This window comes from Puma concolor, chromosome B3 (genome assembly GCF_028749965.1).
Source record: "Puma concolor isolate L17-30 chromosome B3, mPumCon1.1.hap2, whole genome shotgun sequence".
Lineage (NCBI taxonomy): Eukaryota > Metazoa > Chordata > Mammalia > Carnivora > Felidae > Puma > Puma concolor.
In genome coordinates, this window is record NC_141672.1 from 12,670,933 (window position 1) to 12,693,235 (window position 22,303).

The window sequence follows — 22,303 nt, forward strand, 5'->3', positions numbered from 1 at the left end:
CTTCCTCCAGGAAGTATTAACTGAAGACCCCCACTTCCCACAAACTAGGTTAATGCCCTTATGATGGGTTTCCCCTGCCCTGTCCCTGCAGAATGGGAAAACGGATACTGTACATTAACTCAGAGAGGCCTCCCCTGACCACCCAATGCAGAGCGGCAAACACCTCTGACATTCCCCAGACCCTTCTCCGTGTTTGATTCAGCCTGTTGGCACGTTTCAGCATCTAATGACATAGTTTATGCTTCTGGTTTCTTATTGATTACCTGCCTCGCCTCATAGAATGAAAGCTTTGTGAAGGCAAGGGTTTCATCGTGCTCACTGTTCATATCCAGTATTTCCACTGTGCCTGACCTGCACTAGGTTCTTTTTTTTTTTAATGTTTATTTACTTTTGAGAGAGAGAGAGAGAGACAGAGACAGAGACAGAGTGTGAGCGGGGGAGGGGCAGAGAGAGAGGGAGACACAGAATCAGAAGCACGTTCCAGGCTCTGAGCTGTCAGCACAGAGCCTGATGCAGGGCTCAAACCCATGAACCTCGAGATCATGACCTGAGCCAAAGTCGGACGCTTAACCGACTGAGCCACCCAGATGCCCCACGCACTGGGTTCTTAATAAATATATCTGCTAAATGAATGAATGGATACCATTTGTCACACGGTATGACTGTCACTTGTTTAATGCTCCGTTATCCCACTTGAATTGTGACCATCTTAAAAACAGGGACTGGGTTTTCCTGTTAACATCCCTATTGTCATTTCTTGTTAGTCCCACTGTTGAATGAATGAACTTATTTGATAAACACACGGGATGGTAGGAAGTAGAGAGCAGCACCTGTAACAGGAGGTTTTCAGTTTACTTTTATAGTGGAAGACTTTCATTTTTTTAATGTTTATTTATTTTTGGGGGGGGGGAGCACGTGTGTGCTGGGGAGGGGCAGAGAGAGGGGGAGAGAGAATCCCAAGCAGGCTCCCGACTGTCAGCACAGAGGCTGGCTCAGGCCTGGATCCCACCGAACCGTGAGATCACGACCTGAGTCAAAATCAAGAGTCTGACGCTTAACTGACTGAGCCACCCAGGCGCCCAGGGAAGCCTTTCATTAAGGGGTATTTTAGGAAGAACTTGGCTTCTCTGGTTGATTCACCGTGGGGGCTGGCCTGCTCTTCTCTCCCTCCACTGTCCCCTGCAAATGGCCCTCGGCTATGTCTGTGGCCTCTGGGGAGCTCTCGGCTGCCAGTTTGAAAACCACTGGTCTAGTCTGAACTACTTGCAGCTGCACGGCTGAAAGAGCGGGAGCCCAGGGAGGAGGGAAGAGGGGTGGAGGGTTCCCCGCAGTCTGTGGCTGACGTGGGATGAGAAGCCAGCCCTCCGCCCACTGAACCCCCCTCCAAAGCTGCCCCGTTGGGTCGTGTGGGCTTTCTGCAGACGCCGCTTAAGCCTCAGTTCTGCTTTGAGCCACACCGCATCCCCGAGGAAATTACTCCAGCTCACCAGGTTCCTCTTCGGAGAGCTCAGCCCGCGAGCCAGTCCAGCCACACAGGCCGCGGGCTCAGAGCCCTGCGGCCCAAAGTCCAAGCCTGGCTGGAAAAGGCGCGAGGCCTCCTCTGACTCGGGCCTGACTTCTCTGAGGTCCTCGCTGACCCCAGGACACCCCAGAGAGGGAGGACAGCGCACGGTTGGGCGCGGGACCTGGCTCCACTCGCCTGCTCGGGGATGACGCTGAGTGTGCTGCCCAGCTTCGCTGAGCCTCAGTCTCCTCGGCTCTAAAGTGGGGGCAACAATAGTGTCTAACCTCAAGAAGGGGTTCTGAGGATTCGGTGGCAAGACAGGTGGGCAGTGATGAACACGGTGCCCGTCGGGCTACCGGCATGTGAGAAATGCCAGCCAGGAGGGCAACGTGTCTTCTGATGCTCAGAGCACGACATCCTAGAGGGCCCGAGCGCCATTTCTGTTGTGCGGTGGGGGGCGTAAAAGCAAGGTTGTGCTTTGCTTCCAGGCCTGGCCCTTGTGTTCTCTCTCTCTCTCTCTCTCTGTCACCTGGATGTCAATGCCCAGGAGGATTCAGACAGTCTCCCTCGGCCTGGATCCCTGAATGACTCGATGCAGCAGAGCCCCGCCCCCCCTTCTCCACCCGCTTGGACTTACATGAGTGAGAAATGCACTTTTATTGGGTAAGAGATTGCGGGGATTAGCAACATAGCTATAATACATAGCAATATATATATAATATGTATCAATATGTTAGCAAATATAGCAGCAAGTATTTTCCTTAACTAATGACCTATTTATCTACCTATCTATATCTCTTTCAAGAAGACCAGAAAGAAATCCAACAAGATACTCATCATCTTTTTTCAACAACAAACATTATTAGTGACTTCTGTATCAGAAATCGGAGGAGACTTTTTTTTTTTTAACACAGATTAAAAAAAAAAACCCAAGAGCCTGACCTCCCTCTGTGTCCCCCTGACCCCTGGTCAATGTCACAGGCTCCCCGGGGTCTGCCCTCGCAGCCTCTGCCCCCACCTGAACCAGCTATAGATTCCCAGCTGGCTCTGCGATGTCTGCGAGTGGGGTGAATGGTGAGGGGCTAGAGGGGCTCCAGGACCCTCAGACCACCACCCCGTTGGCCCTTCCATCCAAACACCTGGCTGCTGGACACCCCTCCCCCAGGGTCAGGGGCCAGGTTGCATCTCGTGCGGCATGGCATCTGGGTGTTTACACGGACTACTGAAGGCACAGAAAAAAGGCAACCTCTTGGCCGTCATTGCCCCCCTCCTGTTGCCTGCTCTCCATCAAAAGAAGGTTCTTCCTGTTCTTTTAGGAAGCGCCCCGCATACGTACACCCCACACTCCTTCCTCCTTCCTCCCTCTTGCATTTTGGGGCGGGGCCAACCCTGTTCTTCGACACTGAGAAGGTTCTTAGACTTTGAGAAGGTGGGAAGAGCTTGTTTGTGGAAGCAACAGGAGAAATGATTCTAGAAGTTCTGGCTGCTCTCCCCCAGCCTCATGAAGTCCATGAGCAACCCAGTCTGGTCTTTGCTGCAGGATGGAGGGCCAGGCTTACCCAAAGCCATTTGTCTCCACGAACACCTGCCCTGCCTGACTCGGGCCCCTAAACTTGCCACCGTAGAGGAAGCACGTGACTGGGATTCAGGAACCTTGGGATCTGTCTCTAGGCTGGCTGCTGCCTATAGTCACAAAAGCACAGGCTTTGGAGTGAGGAGCCGTTGGCTTCAAATCCTGGTCCTTTTGAACCCTGGGCATAAAGAACAATACCCTTCTGGGAAAGACGGCCCGGCCAGTTAACTCAGACGTCTCCAAGTTCAGTCCTTCTCTTTGTGCGCCAGCGGGCCTTGCCAGCATCCAGGCCACAGGGACACCACAGGCTATTGCCAGTGTCATGTCAGAGGTAGGCAGGTGGAGCTTCTTCCCTGGAGATGAGGGGACTGGTGTGGGGGTGGGAGTGGGAGGGAAGGGCTGTTTTCGGCTTTGAGTGGGTCAGTGGTAGAGGTAGGCGGGACCCAAGCTGGAGTGTGCCTTTTCACGGGGCCACCGATAGCTCCCAGAGCTTCCATGCAGGGCTGCTGGTCTGCGGACCACACTTTCGAGCAGCAAGCCTCGGGAAGCATCTGGCAGGAGGGAGGTGTCGGCTGAGTGTCTGGGGATAGGGGGCCGGGTCCTAAGATCGCAGAATGTCGAAGTCAGAAGAGAATTTAAGAGTCAGTCGGGATCTGGCTGCAAGTGCATAACCTCAATCTAATCATGAGGAAACATCTGACAAACACAAAATGAGGAACTTTCATCAAAAAGAACCAACGGTGAGGGGGTGGGGTGGTGGGAGGGAAACCCGTATTCCTGCAAAACATCAATGTCATAAAAAAGCAAAGAGAGAAAGGCTGTGGAAATGTTGCAGGTTAAAGGAGGTAAGAGACACATGACAGCTAATTGTGATACCTGACTCCTGACCAGATCCAGAACGGGAGGAGGAAAAGCCAGCAAGGACCTTATTAGCTCCAGTGACAAGCCGGAATACAGAGGGTGGCCGAGGTAAAAATATTGTATCAGCGTGAATTTACAAAGCGGACAACTTTACCGTCGTTATGCAAGGGAATGTCCCTGTTCTTAGAAAAGTATCTAGGGGTAAAGGGCCAAGATGTAAGTAACTTAAGCTCAGATGATTCAGGAAGAACATTATGTATGCACAGAGAGAGTGTTTAAGTGATAAAGCCAATGAAACAAGATGTTAACAATCCACAAAGGGTATGTGGATGTTCCTATTAAAAAATGTTTATCTATTTTTGAGAGAGAGAGAGAGGGAGGGAGAGAGAGCCAGAGCGAGAGCAGGGGAGGGGCAGAGAGAGGGGGGGACATAGAATTGGAAGCAGGCTCCAGGCTCTGAGCTGACAGCACAGAGCCAGACGAGGGGCTTGAATCCACAAACCGGGAGATCATGACCTGAGCCAAATTGGGACGCTTAACTGACTGAACCACCCAGGCACCCCTGGATGTTCTTACTTTAATGTAGTATTTCTATTCTCAAGCTTTGTGAAGTCTGAACCCATTTCCAAATGGAAGTTTTAAAAGCTAAAATATTTAGCAGCAGAACTGGTTATTGCAAACAAAATCCCATGTGGGACTCCATGTGTAAAACAGGGACAAACAAGGTCGTGGCCCAGCTTGTGTTGTGTCCCCTTGGTGGCCCCTGGGGTGCCTCCTGGAACCCAGCATGGAGACCACTGAGTGGTGGGGAGGCAGCAGCCATTCCTGCATCCTAACATGTCAGACACTCACACAAGTATTTGGTTGCATCTGGTCCTCGAAACAGCCCTGAGAGGCATTCCCAAACCCATTTTATGAGTGAGAAAACCAAGGTTCTAGGAGATGATTAGTCCCTAGGAGATTAGTCCCTCCTGGATGGAAAACATCCAGATGCCTTCTAGGTGTTCTCCCCGCTCCTGCATGACAACCTGATTAGCAGGTCTTATCATCCTTGTTTCATATGCATGCAGAGGCCCCATGAGATTCATGTCCAAGGCTACAGCACTGAAGCTACAGTTCAAACCCAGGTCTATGAACGAGGCCAAAGCCCCCGCTTTTCTTGGCAGAAGCTGCTTCCTCCCAGGTGAGGAAGCCGGGGCTCGGAGCGGGGCAGCCCCAGCCTGCTAATGGCAGAGGTGAGATTGGAAGCCCGCGGGCTCACAGCCCAGTGCTCCCCCAGCAGCGGGAGGGGAACACACTGCTCCTTGACAAGAGACTCATTTGTTCCCAGCGGGGAAATCTTCCCACGGAGCCCCGGCCCTGGCCTGAATTTCTGGGCTCAGAGTTTCCCTGCCTGGAGCTGGCTTCTGAATCAGCAGAGAAGAGTCCAGCCTCCCTCCCGCGAGGACAGGGAAACTCTGAGCGTCCTCGTTCCTCTCTGTTCGTTCATGTGCCTTGCCTGGGCACATCCTCTCCAGCGACTGCCTTTCTTTCCTTTCCTTCTCCCTCGACATTAGCTATTCCTTCCCCCATTCCCTGGTCTCTGGTAAGGTCTGAGTGAGTAAATTCACGGTCAGCAAGAATCATGGTGTTTGAAGTCACTGGCAAGAAATAGGGTGTTTAAAACAACTGCAGAAAGCCCAAGGCTTCTGAGTAAACCAGGACTTACTGGGAATGGAACTGTCCCCTTCAGGCCCCAGACCGTCTCCCTGATAACGTCTCAGGGTCTGCAGAGTCCTTAGCTCGGATTTTACCCCGAGCCTCGGCGCGGCCCCGGGAGAAATGATTCCCCAAATGAGGAGTTCAGACAGGGAAGGTAATTGCCCTGATTAAGTGACAGCCGCTGAGCTAGATGCAACTTTACAGACTTAATTACATCTCGTGATGGCCCCATAAGGTGGGTATGGCTCTGCCCGTTTAACACAGGGGTAAACTAAGGCTCCAAGCACCTATGTAGCCAGGATACAGTCACATAGCTGGGAAGGAAACCTGGATCTTTCCCGACCACATGCCTCTGAGGTCCCAGGCCAGCCTCTCTGTTCTCTCTCTGAGGCTGCTCCCAGCAAAGGGTCCTGCGGGGCTCTGGCTCCTCTCTGGTTCGATCCGGTTGTACTGTTGCTCCCTGCCCACACTGGGCAGGACACCCCGAGCTCCCCTCCCCAGCTGCTGCACATCTGGGGTAGCCTGGCTCTGGGAAGGACTGAGAAGGTCCTGGCCGGCCCCTTGCCACCTGACAACAGGGTCTTAACCTTCCGTTCCACATTGCTGCCGTGAGCCACACCGGATACTTTCCCAGGGCCCCACACCCTCGGGACCAAGCACGTCGAACTCTGATTGAGAGCTCGGGGTTCTGAAGGCTGCTTGCTGCCCTCACCTTATTTCCTTGGGGATTTTTAAGGAGTTTACTTGGTTGTGGAGTTCACATGCTGGACTGCTCTCTGGGGTCCGGACTGCACAGGACGCTGGGTCTCAAAGTCTGACATCCGCCCCACGATAAGAAAACCTCCACTTTGCCATACCGTCCCCACTACCAGAGTCTCTTTTCCAGTCACATTTCCAACGTTACGCTAAATGCTGAAGGCGCGGCTCAACGGCTCTAACTGAACATGGTATCTGCTTAGAGGGAACAGTGTTCGTTCTAATGACAGCAATGGGACACAAGTCAATTTAACCCCAAAGAGTGACTCCAACCTGGAATGGTGGCCAGTACCAGGCCTATGAGGGAGCTTTCCTAGGGGAAGGGGACCTTGCACCATCCCTCAATTGCTTTTTGCTGGCCTATGGCCAAACGGGCCTGCTCTTCTCCAAGGTAGATGGAGAGAATCCCTCCCCTAAAACAGCCACCATTTGTTGGGTCTGTTAGGTCCTGCGCATTGAGGTTGACATTTTACATGTCATTTTATATGTTGCTTCTAATATTCATAAGTGACTGAGTATGGCTTTTGAACTATTAGGGGTCTGAGTTTCCGCTTTGTAAAACAGCTTCCTTGGGTGAAGAAACTGAGCTTTAAGGGGTGAAGTTAATTATTTGAGGTCACAAAGAGAGTAAGCAACAGATCAGAAATTTAAACCCACGTCTGTGTGACAACAAAGGTAACAATCCTTTTGCTCTGCATTACCACGGCTGTCATGTACGGGCACACAGGTTGCTCACTGCAAAAGGGCATCCAGCTGAAGAGGTGATCAGGGGATAAAATCCAGCCATCGTTCTGTTCACCAAGGCATACACCATGGTGCAATAATGCCTGTTCTTGTCTGCTAGAGGAGTGCTGTGGTAAACGGATTGTAAATGGTCCCAATATTCCCTTCCCTACATCTGTACCCCCTTGCAATGTTACTTTGAAGCTCTTCCTATCAAATGAGTTTAGTCCTTTGCCCCTTGAATCTGAGCCAGTCTTGTGACTAAATAGGTCAGTGAAATGTCAGAATTGTGTTGTGCCAGTCCAACTCAGATCCTAAGAGGCCCTGCAGGCTTCAATTGCTCTCTTGGACCCCAGTGACAGTGATGGGTACAGGCCCAGATTCACCTGCTGGAGAAAGAGAAACATGGCCCAGTAACCTGCATTCCAGACCAGTGAACAGCCACTCAGCCCCCCAACATATGAGCAAGGCCGCCCTAGCCCAGCCAGCCTCCAAACAACCCCACTGACCACAGACCCATGAGCCAGCCCAGACAAGCTCAGGCACGCCTGACCTGATCAGCATAACTGCCAAACCTCGTCGTGAGCAAACAATAAATGCTAACTGCTTGAGGTGGCTGTTGTGGGTTGAACTGAGTCCCTCCAAAATTCGTACGTTGGAGCCCTAACCCTCAGTATCTAGGAGTGTGACCTTATTTGGAAATAGGGCCGTTGCAGATGTCATCAGTTAAGATGAGGTCATACCAGAGTAGGGAGGACCCCTAATCCAATGTGACTGATGCCCTTGCAAAATGGGGAAGTTTGGACGCACACGCACGCACGCACACACAGGGAGAATGTCGTGTGAAGACTGGAGCGTGTTGCCACAAGCCAAGAACTACCAGAAGCTACCAGAAGAGAGGTCTGGAACACACTCTTCTCCAGAGCCTTCAGAGGCAGCATGACCCTGCCCACAGCTTGATCTTGAACTTCCAGCCTCCAGAACCATGAGACCATCAATTGGTGCTGTTTCAGCCACCTCGTGTATGGCCCTTTGTGACGGCAGCCATAGGACACGAATATAGCACCTTCTCCTGATCAACACACACACTGAGCATGGCCTGTGTGCCGTGCTCTATCGTGGCAGCTAATCCTGGCCCCCTCGTGACCCCCAGGTAATGCTGGAGAGGTGCCCGGGGTTCCACTCCGCCATGCCTCGTCCTGCCCCAACAGGGCTCTGAACCTGGAAAGGCCTCCCCGGCGCCTGCTAAGGGCTCCGGAGTCCTTGACGGGGACGGGGTCAGAGACCAAACAATAGTGCTGTTCCTAGAGAGAGCCCCTAGCCCGGGCTCCTCTGCCTGCCCACCTACCTGGGTTGCCGAGGGCCATGGAGTCATAGATGAGCTTACAGGTCTTGAGCAGGATGGAGATCTTCTTCTCCGGCGAGTAGGCCTTGTACATGCTGGTGAATTTCTGCAGGATCTTCTCCATGATGGGCACCTCCGGCACACTGGTGGTCACGCCCAGGTCGGTGGTGGTGGTGGCCAGGATCACCAGCTGGTTCTCCCTGAGCTGCTGCAGCGAGCCGTCCTTGCTGTGGATCTCACGCAGACACGAGTTGATGGCTTCTTTCAATGGCTTTAAGACGCACTTGTACAAGGCAGACTCCACAATCGCTTCTGTGCGGGGTGGGGGGGCAAGAGCGGGCCGGTGAGGAACCCAGCGGCCGGGATCCTACCAGCAGGCTTTAGTGTTCAACAGTGTGGTGTCCCCATCTCCTTGTCCCTGGAAGGACACACTCGATGCCCCAGAAGTTATGCCCTGCAGTTCTGACACATGGGACAGTGTAGTACCTTCAACAGAAAGCCACACTGCCAAGACACTGGCGCAGCGTCTGGGACTGAAACCTTATATCCTGACACTTTTCATAGGGCGTGGTACTTATTAAACTCTCACAGGGTTGCCTACCAATGTACAACTTCAAAGGGCACTGTTTACATGGGAGTTGTGCAGTATACAACCTGTGCAGTTGTACGCGGAGGACCTGGGTGCCCAGTAAATGTTTGGTAGAAATCTTCTTTTCTTTTTTTTTTTTAAATGTTTATTTTTGAGAGAGAGAGACAGAGAGGAAGGGAGAGAGAGAATGGCAGTGGGAGAGGGGCAGAGAGAGAGGGAGACCCAGAATCCGAAGCAGGCTCCAGGCTCTAAGCTGTCAGCACAGAGCCTGAAGCGGGGCTTGAACCCACGAACCTTGAGATCATGACCTGAGCCAAAGCTGGATGCTTAACCGACTGAGTCACCCAGGTGCCCCTGGTAGCATTATTTTTGATGTCTCTCTTTGAATTCTCAAATCCACTTGACTCTAGTTTCAAGAATACAGTATATCCAGAATCTAACTTCTTTTTTTTTTTTTTTTTAATTTTTTTTTTTTCAACGTTTATTTATTTTTGGGACAGAGAGAGACAGAGCATGAACGGGGGAGGGGCAGAGAGAGAGGGAGACACAGAATCGGAAACAGGCTCCAGGCTCTGAGCCATCAGCCCAGAGCCTGACGCGGGGCTCGAACTCACGGACCGCGAGATCGTGACCTGGCTGAAGCCGGACGCTTAACTGACTGCGCCACCCAGGCGCCCCCAGAATCTAACTTCTTACCACTCCCATGGCTACCACCTCAACCTGGGCTGTCTTTTGCCTGAGTTATGTCAGTAGCCTCTTGCCCTGGCCCCTTTTTATCCATTCTCGGCACAGCAACCAGCATAATCCTGCTAAGGCATGTTTGATCATGATATTCCCATGCTCGGAGCTCTCCAACGGCTCCCATCTCATGCACAGTAGAAGCCAAAGTCTTCCCCGTGGCTTAGAAGTCTCCCCCATGATCTGTTCTCACTCATCACCTTGCTAGGTCCCCTGTGCTTTTGCTGCTCCAGCCCCCCCCCCCCCCCCGGCCTCCCTGCTTTTCTGCCAACCTGCCAGGCTTGCTCCTGCCTCAGGGCCTTAGCACCTGCGACTTCCTTTGCCTGGAGAAGTCACTCCACAGCTATCTACATGACCTATTCGTTGTTCAAATGTCATCTTACGCAAGAGGCATCCCGATCAGCTACTGGAATGGGATTTAGTCAGCTTTGCTCTCACAGCAACTCTGCAGCTTACACGTCATGACCACTCCCCTCTGCAGATGGACCAGCTCGGGCTCTGATGGTGTGGGTCGCAGCTAGGTGGGGCTGAGCAAGGATCTGAACCCATGGCTACTTGCCACCGTGGCTGCTTCGGGTGACAGTAGGGAAACGTTCTTGGGAAGTCTTTTTAGCTCCACTCCATCCCCGGGGAGCGGGGAGGGTCTCGACTATTGCCTAGTAAGGGGAGGCCCCCAGGTCCTGTCTATCTAAGAACGCACCTGAGCTGCCCTATCCCTGGGGGATAAGGGAGGGACCCACGCTCTCGTGGTTGAGTCTCAGGAGAGATCCAGATAACGCCTTCCTTCCATGCAGGCCTGGGCCTGGCCCATGTCTGGGTTTGGTGCTGGTCCTAGCTATCTGCCCTCCTCATCACACCTCCTTCTTCCCCTTTGCTTCTCCAGCCTGTGCGACAGGACGCGCGGCCGCCCCGGTCCACCTCAGCCCACTGCTGCCCGTCCTTCCAGGCCCGCATCACGACCCCACTGCCCCAGAGCAGAGCAGCTAGAGAAGCGGTGACCCGAAGGCAGGGACTTGGCGGTTAGCTTCCCCCGAAGCCTCTGGCTCCCGTGGGAGCTGGGCCGAGTCCTTTCTTCATCTACATCCACAAAACGAGAGAGGGCTGTGGCCCGTGCCCTCTGGGGGCCCGGCATCTCTGAGAGCCACCAGACCTGCGGAGACTGCTCTGGCCCTCCGCAGCCACGTTTGTTTGTACCTCTTTTGCCTCCAACTGCTCCTCGTGACTCGTCTCCCTAAGAAAATCAGGAGCACCTGGGCGGGCAGGGGGCGCGGGGAGGTCCCGCCGGCCTCATATGTGGCTGGGGTTCTCCCACCGTCTACCTGGCCCAAGGGCAGAAGTTGGAACGGCAGAGGGGTTCGTTCACGGAAAGGGTTGGATTGTCTGGAATCGGCCCTCCCTGCTGCCCGCGCCCGGCCCCCCTGCCCGGGACTGACCTAGCTCCTCCTCGGAGTGCAGGGTGGGGTCCACCAGGGCCTTGAGCTCGGTGCTCTGCAACAGGTAGCTCTTGAGCTGGGTCATCATGGTGCGGATCTCCTGCAGCATCTCCGTGCTGGAGGTCTGGCGTGCCATCATCTCCAGGCTGTAAACTTTGTAGTCCTGCACCAGGTTTCCGAAGTACGAGGCCTTGTCCTGGGCCAGCTCCACCACCTTCTTGTACAGCTTGCGGTTGTTGGAGAGGAAGGCGTGGAAGACATTGGTGAAGCTCGCGAAGCTGAGGCGGTGGCGTGCCTTGCCCAGGACCGCCGAGGGCTTCTTCTTCCCGCCGGAGCTGCTGAAGTGTTCTAGCTCCTCCTCCGTGCTGCTGGTGGAGTAGGAGTCCTGGTCTGTGGCCGAGGCGGGCACTCCCAAACTGTCCGCGAGCGAGGCCAGGGAGCCCTTGAACTCTGGAGAGCTCTGGGGTCGGGCACCGGTCTGGGCGTGCGGGCTCTGAGTCCTGGTCTGGGGGTCGGGGCTTTGGCCTCCTCTGGACGGACCGGGTGTGGGTTTCTCACGGGCTTCCTCCTTCGTGGGAGGCTCCGTGCTCTCCGAGGGGCTCGCGAGGCCCGAGGCCAGCTGCTGGGAGATCCGTCTCCTCCTGGGGGGCGGGACTGGGGGTTGCCGGATCTTCCTCGGCGGCTCTGGCATGCTGCCCGGATCACTGGCCTTGGCCACCGCTTCCTGACCTTGCTCTTTGGTCCTCGGAGGCCGCTCCCCAGGACTGTCTGAAGTCCCCCGGGGAGGCAGGCTGAGTGTGGATGCCCTACAAAGACCCAGCTGGTCCCCCTCTGCTGCCATCCCCCTGTCCGCCTTCCCTGCACTCTGGTCCTCCAGGGAGACCTTCTCAGAGATGCGGCGTCTGGGAGGAGCCGCCGGGAGGTTCTTCTTCACGGGTGTCGGAGGGGCAGGGGTCTGCGGCAAGGGGCTAGGGGGCGGCCCTGGCTTCACCTCTTCCTCCCTGAGGGGGCCCAGGCCTGTGGGAGGGCGTGGAGACCTCTCACAGGCTGCCATGGGTGGCTGGCTTGGAGGGTCTGGGGGGCCTGGGGCATGGGGCGCAGGGTGGGGGGCGGAGGCTGGGGGCGTGGGAGGAAGGGGCTCTGGAGGCGGGGGAGCAGCCACTGGGGGGGAAGCGGGCAAAGGACAGGCCGGAGCAGGAGCAGGAGCAGGAGCAGGGGCTGGGGCTGGAGGAGGCCGGAGGGGGCCGGAGGGATGGAGAGGGGGTGCCGGGGGAGGGGGTGCTGGGCGGCGAGGGGCCCACTTGGAGGTGGGAGGCAACGGGCGTGAGGGACAGCTCTCAGGGGGTGGCTGGTCGGCAGGCAGGGCACCGCCACCGCAGTCCTCGATGAAAATAGGATTCACAAACCACAGGCGGTCATTTCCTACGGACAGCTCGATTTCACATGAGCAGTTTTCGTAATGGGCGCTGGACTTGAGGCTGGAGGCTGGCGGTGCTCCGGGGGCTGGGTCTCTCGGGGGCTCCGCTGGGCTCCCACCTCCTCGCCGGGGGTTCAGCGAGGAGTCCCAGAAGCCTGCAGAAACGAGAGAGGGAGAGGCTGGTCAGTCCCAAGGCCGGGCCCCCTACCTGCCCGATGGCGTCAGTGGGCGGGGTGGAGGGGGCAGGGCCGGTCACAGCATTTGCTTCGCTGCTCCGATGGCTGTTTCCCCTCCTGGGCTCTTTTAAACCTCTCCCACCACTTCCTGCCTCGAGAGGGGAAGCCCGGCTCGATCCTCCCAGGCGCTGCTGGGGTGGGGCCGGGACACGGCGGTGGCAGGCAGGGCTCCAGTTCTGCCCCTTGGAGTGAGGGAGCCCCCCACGGAGGGCACCAATGGATCGGGGTGCAGGCATGGGTGGGGGGACAGAAGGCAAGGAGGTCTGCAGCCGACCAGCTGGGTGCCCCGGGGCAGGTGACGTGACCTTACCAGGCCTCTGCCTGGTCATCTTTAGAAGGGAGGTCCCCACAGGGAAGGGGCTTTGGGCCTGTCCCGGCCACCGCGGCTGGTTGTGCGCAGGGAGAACGAAGCACGCACCGTGGCCTGTGAACTCAGACCTGACCATCCAAATGGGGGACACCGGCCCACTGCAGAATGCTTCTGTCAATCTCCGTGTTAAAATAGGAAAATGGCCCACACCCTGCATTTGTGTATCTCTCTCTCTGTGTGTGTGTGTGTGTGTGTGTGTGTGTGTGTGTGGTGAAGGGGGTGGGTCAGAAAGCAGGGGATCCTCCACTGCTGGCTGGCTTCCAGCACATGCCTCTCTCCTGACCCACCCCTCACGGACAGCCCACGGCCGTGACCACCAATGAGGCCCGGCCCGATCTAGATGTGGTTGGTCCACGCCAGGCTTGTTCTGGGTAACGGGCTTGGAACGTCCCAGCTGAAAGGGCACGGGGGGTTGGCTAGCTCAGGGGTTCTTGAGTACCAAGCCCTGTGGAGAATCTGAGAGAAGCTTGGGGTCCTTCAAAAAAGGGCACAGGGGCATAACGTTTTGAGCACAATTTCAGATGGTCTGCGGGCCACGCTAGACTCACTCAAGCTGCTCCTCCTGGATAACAGCAGGGACTCTAGTCTGTTTATTTTTGAGAGAGAGAGAAAGCGGGCGAGGGGGAGAGAGAGGGGGACAGGGTCCGAAGCAGCCTCTGTGCTGACAGCAGGGAGCCTGATGTGGGGCTCGAACTCACACACGGCGAGATCCTGACCTGAGCTGAAGTCGGATGCTCAACTGACTGAGCCACCCAGGCACCCCCTCTTTTCAAAAAAGAATTTTTTTTTTTCAGCCTGTTAATGTTAGACACTGATAGTGCACCGTCCCTTGTTAACGATGGGGCCAGGCCTCCAGCCTCCCATCCTAGAGCTCTTACCTTCTGGGAGGGATTCATAGGTAAGAAAAGTACCAAAAATAACATCAAGAACAATAACAGGTGCAAACACGTCTTGGGTTCTGGCTGTGTGGGCCACTTGCTTTACACGGATCATCCCACTGATGCCTGACCACAGGCCTCCGGTGTGAGTCCTAATATTGTCCCCATATCACACGAAGATGAGAGACCCAGAGAGATTCAACAACTGCCCAAGGTCACAGGTTGGTGAGTGGAGGAACTGGGATTTGAACCAGGTCAGGCTAGTTCTGAAGCCTGTGTGCTCACCCCCCGTGGTATGTGCCTTCCTTCGTAGGAACTTGCGACACTTCCCGGGGTCAGAGTGATAGGGTGGAGTGCACCCCAGAACTGGCGATGTGGTAAGAACACAACAGCCTCTTGAGGGTGAAAGAAAGAGGCCACCACAAGATGGCTGGCAGGACGATGGGGCTGCCGGGACACTGACTGAAAGCGAGTGTATGCATCAGGAAGGAGAGCGGGGCTCCCGGTTCAGCCCCGTCCTGGGCAGAGACCCCGTGTCGGGCATCCTGAGTGTCGCGGCCAGCTGTCTCCACAGTAACAAGGGCGACAGACTTTCACGTGACTGTTCCCCATTTGCCAAGCCCTGCGTACATCACAGTCACTGCCTGAGGACATGGGGTGCCCGGGGTGGACGGGAGCCTCTGGGCTCTCTCACGTCCAGGGTGGGACTCCTCACGACCGTCTGGGCCCTGCACTTGGCTCTCTTGGGCAGCTACTGACCTCGCCGTGACTGATCCGCTCCCCCGGGGTGCTTCACACCAAGCACACAGATGTTCTGGCCCCGAGAGGCGAGCATCGGAAGCACCGAGCCCTGACTACACAGGACCAGTAGAGAGTCATCTCTTCTGGAAGAATTCCCAGCAAAGAGAAGCCAGTCTGGCTCAAGGGTGAACTGGCAGCCACCCCACATGTGAGCTGAGGTCCCTGATGCTCACCACCAAGTTCTCTGAAGACCTTCCTTTGGGTGAAGATGGTGGTCATAGGCTAGATGGTGAACACAACTGTCACCGATGCCTGGACATTCTCATCATTGCTGTCTTAGATCGTGGCCATAGCCTGCCCACAGCCCCATCCATTTTCCTCCTTGGGACACCATGCTGGGCTTGGTTGCTCTTTGTTCAGAATCACTGCCGACCCTTTACTTTTTTTTTAATGTTGGTTTATTTTGAGAGAGAGAGCGAGAGAGCGAGAGCGAGAGCGCGTGAATGGGCAGGGAGGGGAGGGGCAGAGAAAAGAGGGAGAGAGAGAATCCCAAGCAGGCTCTGTGCTGTCAGTGCAGAGCCCAATGTGGGACTCCATCCCCCTAACCGGGAGATCATGACCTGAGCAGAAATCAAGAGTCAGACATTAACCGAGTTCTCTGAAGAACTCACTGCCAGCCCTTCAGGCTGGCATTCGAGGGCTATGGGATCTGGCACTGTGCATCTTTTCCAACTTCACCCACTCGCTTCTTCCTGAATGTGTCACGGGCTGCCCCACCTTAAGGTCTTGGCTAATGCTGTGCCCTCTGCTTGGAATTCTTTTCCTAACCTCCCGCCTGGCAAACTCATACTATCTGTCACGACTCAGGTTGACAGCCTGCCTCAGCGTAGCAAGGTGGGTCCATCATGCACAGAAGAAAAAAAAAAAAAGGACACATTTTCCACCACTCAGATGTAGATTCTGGCAGGAACAGACATTGGGGTTCAGAACGACGGGCCCTGGGCCTGGGTGACTAAGGACTGCTCCCCTGCCCCTAAGCTAGGCCTAGTGGCTACTCTCTGGCAGAGCAGAGGCCTCAGAGCCAAGGCCACTCTGGGGGTGGGGGGAAGCTGGGACCTGAGGATCTGTATGTTAGGGTCTGGGGGCCTGTTAGGGAACCACAGCAGCAGCACAGGCGTCTATGCTGGGAAAAAAAAAAGGAAGTAGGTAACTTTCTCTGTAGCCTGCAGAATGCCAAGGCCAGAGGAGAACCGGAACACTGTCGTGCAATGCCAGTGGTTGGCAAAGCTGGGGGCGCTTGTGCCCACTGGCATCCTGCCAAGCCCTGGCTCAGCGGCCGGAGATCCCCTGAGCACCCGCATCTTCACGGCCTCTGGGCTGCTGCAGACTGAGGCAGGTGCTTTGCCGGCCCTGTAGCATCCTACAGCTCGGCCGGGGACGCCTCTCACCAGGTGCCCACTCCTACGATCCTCAGAGGGGCTGGGCCAGGCCAGGCCGGGTCCTGGGCTGTAGGCTCTGAGGGCAAAGATGGTGAAGGTTTCACCCTTGGGCGGCGGGGGTGGGGGGGGAAGGGGCGGACTCATGGCAGGGCAGAGAGGGGATGAGTAAATGCAGCAAAGCAGTCCAGATGTCATGGAAACAGCCTGAAAGTCCTCCGAGTTTAGCGAATCACTGTTTTTGGGGCATCCCCAAGATAGGCTGTTGGACAGTCATTCACACATGACTTTTCACTGAATTTTTAATAACTAGGAAATTTCACATTGTATAATGTAAAGGAAAAAGCAAATTACATGCAAATTTGGGAGAGCTATAGAACATGTGCTTTCCCTAAACGTATTTTAAAAATATTAAGCATAGCGGGTTCCTGGGTGGCTCAGTCGGTTAAGCATCAGACTTCAGCTCAGGTCATGATCTTGCAGTTCGTGAGTTTGAGCCCCGTGTCGGGCTCTGCACTGGCAGCTCGGAGCCTGCTTGGGATTCTCTCTCTCCTCCACTGTCTCTCTCTGCCCCTCCCCAACTTGTGCTCTCTCTCTCTCTCAAAATAAATAAATACACTTTAAAAAATATATTAAGCATATATAGATTGCAAGCGTGTCTGAGAACCTCTACAAATCTGACCCCTGGTTGCCATTAAGTACTTGCTCTAGGTTCCCCTTGTGCTAAGAATCAAATGCATGCAGTTTAATCCCCATGTCAGCTTTGCGGCCCCAAGACAACCCCTCTGCAGCCTGGCTTCCTATTAAACGCCAGCCTTTCCAAGGCCAAACCTGGACTCTCTTACATCAGTTCATGAGCTACAAGCACCCGCTCTGGGCCACCACGTGGTGCTGACCCTGCAAATAAATATCTCTGTCTTGGCAACATCACCCCTGCCTGAGCACCAGGGCTTTGCTGGGAATTGGATTTTTATCACATTCTACTCACTGTGTAAAAAGTGAGTGGAATGCCAAAAAAATTACATTGCAGACACTTGGTGATAGGAGGAAACACACAGCCTCACAGCTTCTTCCAACTGCAAGGTCTGCGGGTGGCATGAGGCTGGCACCAGGGCCCGGCCCGGGGGAGGCAGGGGGTGTTGTCGGGGAGCAGGGACCCGCGGTTAGGGAGGAAGCCAGCGAGGCAGCTGCTGCTGCCCGCAAAGCCTGGCTGGCTTTTTGCTCTGTCTCTTGGAGACTCCTCAGTGTCCCTTCACGAAGTCACCTTTCATCTCTGCCAGTTTGAGGGGGCTTCAGGTCTTTGTCATGAGAATGCCTTGCCTGGAACAATGAGATGCTGGGGGCACAGTGCCCGGCGCATCCGGGCTCTCGGCAAAGCTGCTCCCTGCATATTTGGTATCATCGTCACGGGTGAAGGTCGGGAGGCCTACAGCTGCCCATCTCAGAGGCACCTCTGGCCTATGAAGGCATGTGCACTTTGGGCTCTGGGTCTCTGTCCATTCTGGGCATGGCCTGAAAAGTTAACCCTTCCTTGGCCACAGGGAAAAGTGATTCTGGAGGCCTTGCTTTGCATTACAGCCTCTAGGGGGCGCCAGGTCTGACCAGAACCCTCCAGTTCCCAGGCTGCCGCGCACCCGGGTTCCATTTCAATCCGCTTCTCAGGGAAGCAGGTGCTGACAGACGAATCTGAAATGCCACTGTCCTCCCAGACGGCAACCTCTCTTCTCCACTTCCTTAAGGTGCCTGAGGTTGAGCACTCCCAGGGCTTGTCTCTTCCGGAAAGGAATGTGCCTCTACCCAGGGGAGAAGATTCTCTTAAACACAGTGTGTGTCTAGGGTTTAGCGGGGGCAGCCATGTTCCTCCAGGTGAGCAAAACCTTTGGGGAGCCCCTGGACACCTGCCTGTTGTGTAATCCCTACCAGTTTTGTTTTTTTTTTTCTTTTCTTTTCACAATCTAAGTGCCTGACTTAAGCTTTAATTGCTGAGGTATCCATTCCAAAGAGGCATCCTTCAACGGTATTTTGAATAAACACGTCGCCAGTCACAAGACTAGATAACAGCCAGGCTGCCTTCCTCCACTGAGGCTCCTTTGTTCTAGAGATCTTGGTTGATTTAGACAGCTGACCATTTGGGCCACTTTTATTTTCTCTCTTCTTGCACATTAAATTTCCCTCTCATAGTTTGTTTGAAAGAGAGAGAGAGAGAGAGAGAGAGAGAGAGAGCGAGAGCTCACACACCCATGCATGCATAAGCAGGTAAGGGGCAGGGGGAGAGACAGGATCTCAAGCAGGCTCCACACCCAGAGTGGGAGTGGGGCTCCATCCCGTGACCCTGGGATCATGACCTGAGCTGAAATCAAGAGTCCGAAGCTTAACCGACTGAATCACCCAGGCGCCCCATCCCCCCGCATGTTTTAAATTCACCAATTAAGAGTGAGCCTGTGAAACCCTACGTTTCCACTGTCAACCTCCAAAAAAGCAGAACCCCCGGCCCACATGTGCTTTCTCCCCATGACCTCACTGTAGGGCCCCAGGGGTGCTATGTAGTTTCTAGGTCTTGTAAGCAATAAACCTTTCTTTTTCTTCTTTTCAAATTTTTATTTAAATTCTAGCTAGTTACCGTACAGAGCAATATTGGTTTCAGGAGTAGAATTCAGTGATTCATCACTTCCATACAACATCCAGCGTTCATCCCAACAAGGGCTGTCCTTAGTACCCATCACCCATCTAGCCCATCCCCGCCCCCTCCCTCCATCAACCCTCAATTTGTTCTCTATCTTTAAGAGAGTCTCTTAATAAACCTTTATTTTTTTTCAAAGTCTCCTGATGGTTGTTGCTGAAGGGTGTCTTGCAAACGTAATAAGAACCACAAGGGCCGGTCCAGCCACAACACTGGTCACTTGTAGGCCGAGACCCGCACACGGCACGGCCTGAACCCCACTGTGGGGCCGAGGGCTGGAGCAGGCAGACCCCTCCCGTCAGAAGGAAACCTCTCCAGATGCAGCCCGTGCGTCTCACTTTCCCTGCTGACTTGGCCTCGGACTGGCCCCTGACTGCTTGCTGCAAACCTACTGTGAAGGCCATGGGGTGCAGGTGAGGGGCAGTGGAGAGGTTGTGCTTGGAGTCAGAAAGCCCTCGGCACATACCCCAGCTTTGTTCCTTCTGCCTGGGCCACCTTGGACAAGCTTCTCAGCTGTGCTCAGTCAGACTTGATTTTGTATTTTTTTTTTTTTTTTAATTTGAGAGAGAGAGAGAGCGTGCGCATGAGCAGGAGAGGGCAGAGAGATGGAGACAGAAGAATCTGAAGCAGGCGCCAGGCTCTGTGCTGACAGCTCAGCCCGACGCGGGGCTTGAACTCACGAACAGTGAGACCACGACCTGAGCCGAAATCAAGAGTCAGATGCTTAAATGACTGAGCCACCCAGGCGCCCCGATTTTGTGTCTTTGAAATGGGGACACAAGGATTACACGAGACAATGCCAAGCAAGTATGGAGCACCGAAGAGTGTCATTATGCCACTTTAGACCTCAGAGGAGACGTCACTTGGGATGTGTGAGTTACAAACCTGTTACCCATCCCGCATTCAGCTCACAGTCATGTTCATGCTGCTCTTCTTTCTGGCGAAGCGGGGGAGGCCAGGGGGGCGGCAGGGCTGGTGCCCAGCTCTGGTCAGCGGACAAAGGCCTGGGAGTTTGGCTCGGCCTTTCCCAGAGCCACGTCCTGACTGCGGGTCAGCTTGTGCTGGTCCTGACTGGCCCCGGCTCCCCCAGACCCAATAAGGCTGCGCATCAGACCTTCTGGGTAGCTGTAAAAGGTGCCACTTTGGAAACTCGGAGAGTCTCTGGGCTACGGGGGCTCAGCAGCCAGGGGAGGGGTGGTCCCACGGGAGCTGGGTGGGACTCAGCATCCAGCTTGGCCTCAGCTGAAGGGGCTGCCCCCATGCATAGGTGAGCAGCAGTCCTGAGGCCCCATTTCCAAAAGCCCTGCCACCTGGCCTGAACCTCGGCGGGGACTTACCCAGGCCCAGGTTGGAGATGGTCTCGAGGTCTGTGAAGCTGTGGGCCTCAAGGATGGCCTGGGGCAGCCTCAGCGTGAAGGGCAGCAAATCTCTGTGGAGACAGGAAAGGTCAGAGGTCATGTCGGGGAGAGGGACCCATGTGTCCATTCCCTGGCCCCAGAGCCCATAAAGGAAGCAACCCTGATGGCTGATGGGTCTCCATGAAGACTGGAAGCTTCCCTGGGGGCCCAGGAGCTGAGCCCTGTGGCCGAGGGAGCAACTAGTCGGCTCTAGTCCTGTGCCAGCACTGAGGGACCTGGAGAAATGGGAGACTGTGCTTGGGAGTTGGGGGGGTGGGGTGGGTCATGGCTTCTCCCTGGGTTTCCTGGCCTGTGGGAAGCCGAGGAAGTTTCCTCTACTGGTGCTATTCTGGGTAGTGACCCACCCCTTCCTGCCTGCTAACCATTGTGGGTCCACGCTGAGATGGGCAGTGAGCACACAGTCGGGCTTCCCCTGTGAAGGTTACCAGTCGGCCCCTCCGGGCAGGCGGGGCCTAGACCCAGACTGCACCCTCAGTGCTCATTCCCAACTCAGGCCACCACTATCCCAATCTCTAACTTTGAAGGATGGCGCAATTCATCCCTGTGTTGCCTCAGTTTACCCGGTTGGCTCTCTGGCCTGCCAGCAGGGTTTCCAGCGGCTCCTCGGTCACTGTGTATGTCGTAATGGCCTGCAGAGTCCCTCAGCTCATTTGGTGCCCACCCCCGACCACCAGGACAATCTCACCCCCCCTTCTCTGTGTGCTGCTCAAGATGCCATTGTGGTGGCTGCAGACCACCCCCCGCCTGGGACCCCTGCGTCCATGGCCTTCCCTGGCCTTGGCTCTGCCCCCTGCCTCTCCCACCAGCTCCTCGCTTCTGCACCACAGACCCTTCTCTTGCACTCAGGGGCCTCCTGGCTGCCTCCCAAAAGGGCATGCTGATTTTCCTGTAGGGAGTATGCTTTGCTATGCCGCACCTCTAAGTTTTGCATAGAGGGAAGGCCCCCTCTTCCCCCCGACCACGTCTACTTAGATTCTACACATCCTTTGAGGCTGTACCATGGAACCCCTCCTTCTCCATGACCCAGTGTTGTTCAAGGACTTCATCTGTCCCCACTCCCTGACACTTCATCCAACTCAACACTTCACCCAGGGGCTGCCTCTTCTGATCCAAGGCAAAGCACCCACAGGATAGAGTGTTTGTTGAGTGACTATTATGTGCCAGGTACTGAGCTGGGTGTTTGCAGGCTTTGTGTCACATGATATTATTACTATTATGACGACGACGACGACGATGATGATGATGATGATGATGACTGTATCACAGCATGTGGGTGGGTATTAATACTTTTGTATTACTTAACTCTGGATCAGAATCCCATGGGAGGGCTGCTAAAAATGCAGATCCTCAGATCTACGTGCATGGGCTCCCAGGGTCAGGTCTGGGGGTGGGCTATGAATCCATACACACACACACACACAAACACACACACACACACACACACAAGAGACAGAGTGAGAGAGAGTGTATGCAGGCTCATGAGCAGGGGAGGGGCAGAGAGAGAGAGAGAGAGAGAGAGAGAGAGGGACAGAGCGAATCCCAAGCAGACTCTGTGCTGTCAGTGCAGAGCCCAGTGTGGGGTTCATCCCAGTCACCCTGAGATCATGACCTGAGCTGAAGTCAAGAGTCAGACGCTTAACCAACTGAGCCACCCGGGAGCCCCAAGAATCCATATTTTTCACCAGCTCTCAAGGGGATCCTGATGGACACAGCCTGGGATGGGAATCACAGCCCCCCAAACAAAAGCTATCCATACAAATAAAAACTGAGCGCCTCTCCAGTTGTGTGTATGTGTACGTGTGTACCATTAAGTCCCTTAAAAAGCATTCACAAAAACAGAAACTTGAAAAATGGAATGCTCCAATGGAATAAGCATGAATGTTCCAACGTGTCCCCCCACACGT

The 22,303-nt window shown here is 55.0% G+C and overlaps 1 protein-coding gene across 2 annotated transcripts in view; it reads right to left on the reverse strand.

Annotated features, from left to right (window-relative positions):
• The window catches only part of RIN3 (Ras and Rab interactor 3), a 124,306-nt gene that overhangs the window by 16,278 nt on the left and 85,725 nt on the right, over positions 1-22,303 (reverse strand). For both annotated transcript variants that reach the window (XM_086708951.1, XM_086708950.1), the window contains exons 5-7: positions 20,319-20,410; positions 11,224-12,795; positions 8,467-8,775 (exon numbers count right to left, since the gene is read on the reverse strand). In XM_086708951.1, coding sequence (XP_086565077.1) covers positions 8,467-8,775; positions 11,224-12,795; positions 20,319-20,410 — 1,973 coding nt within the window. The remainder of the gene's footprint in view (positions 1-8,466; positions 8,776-11,223; positions 12,796-20,318; positions 20,411-22,303) is intronic.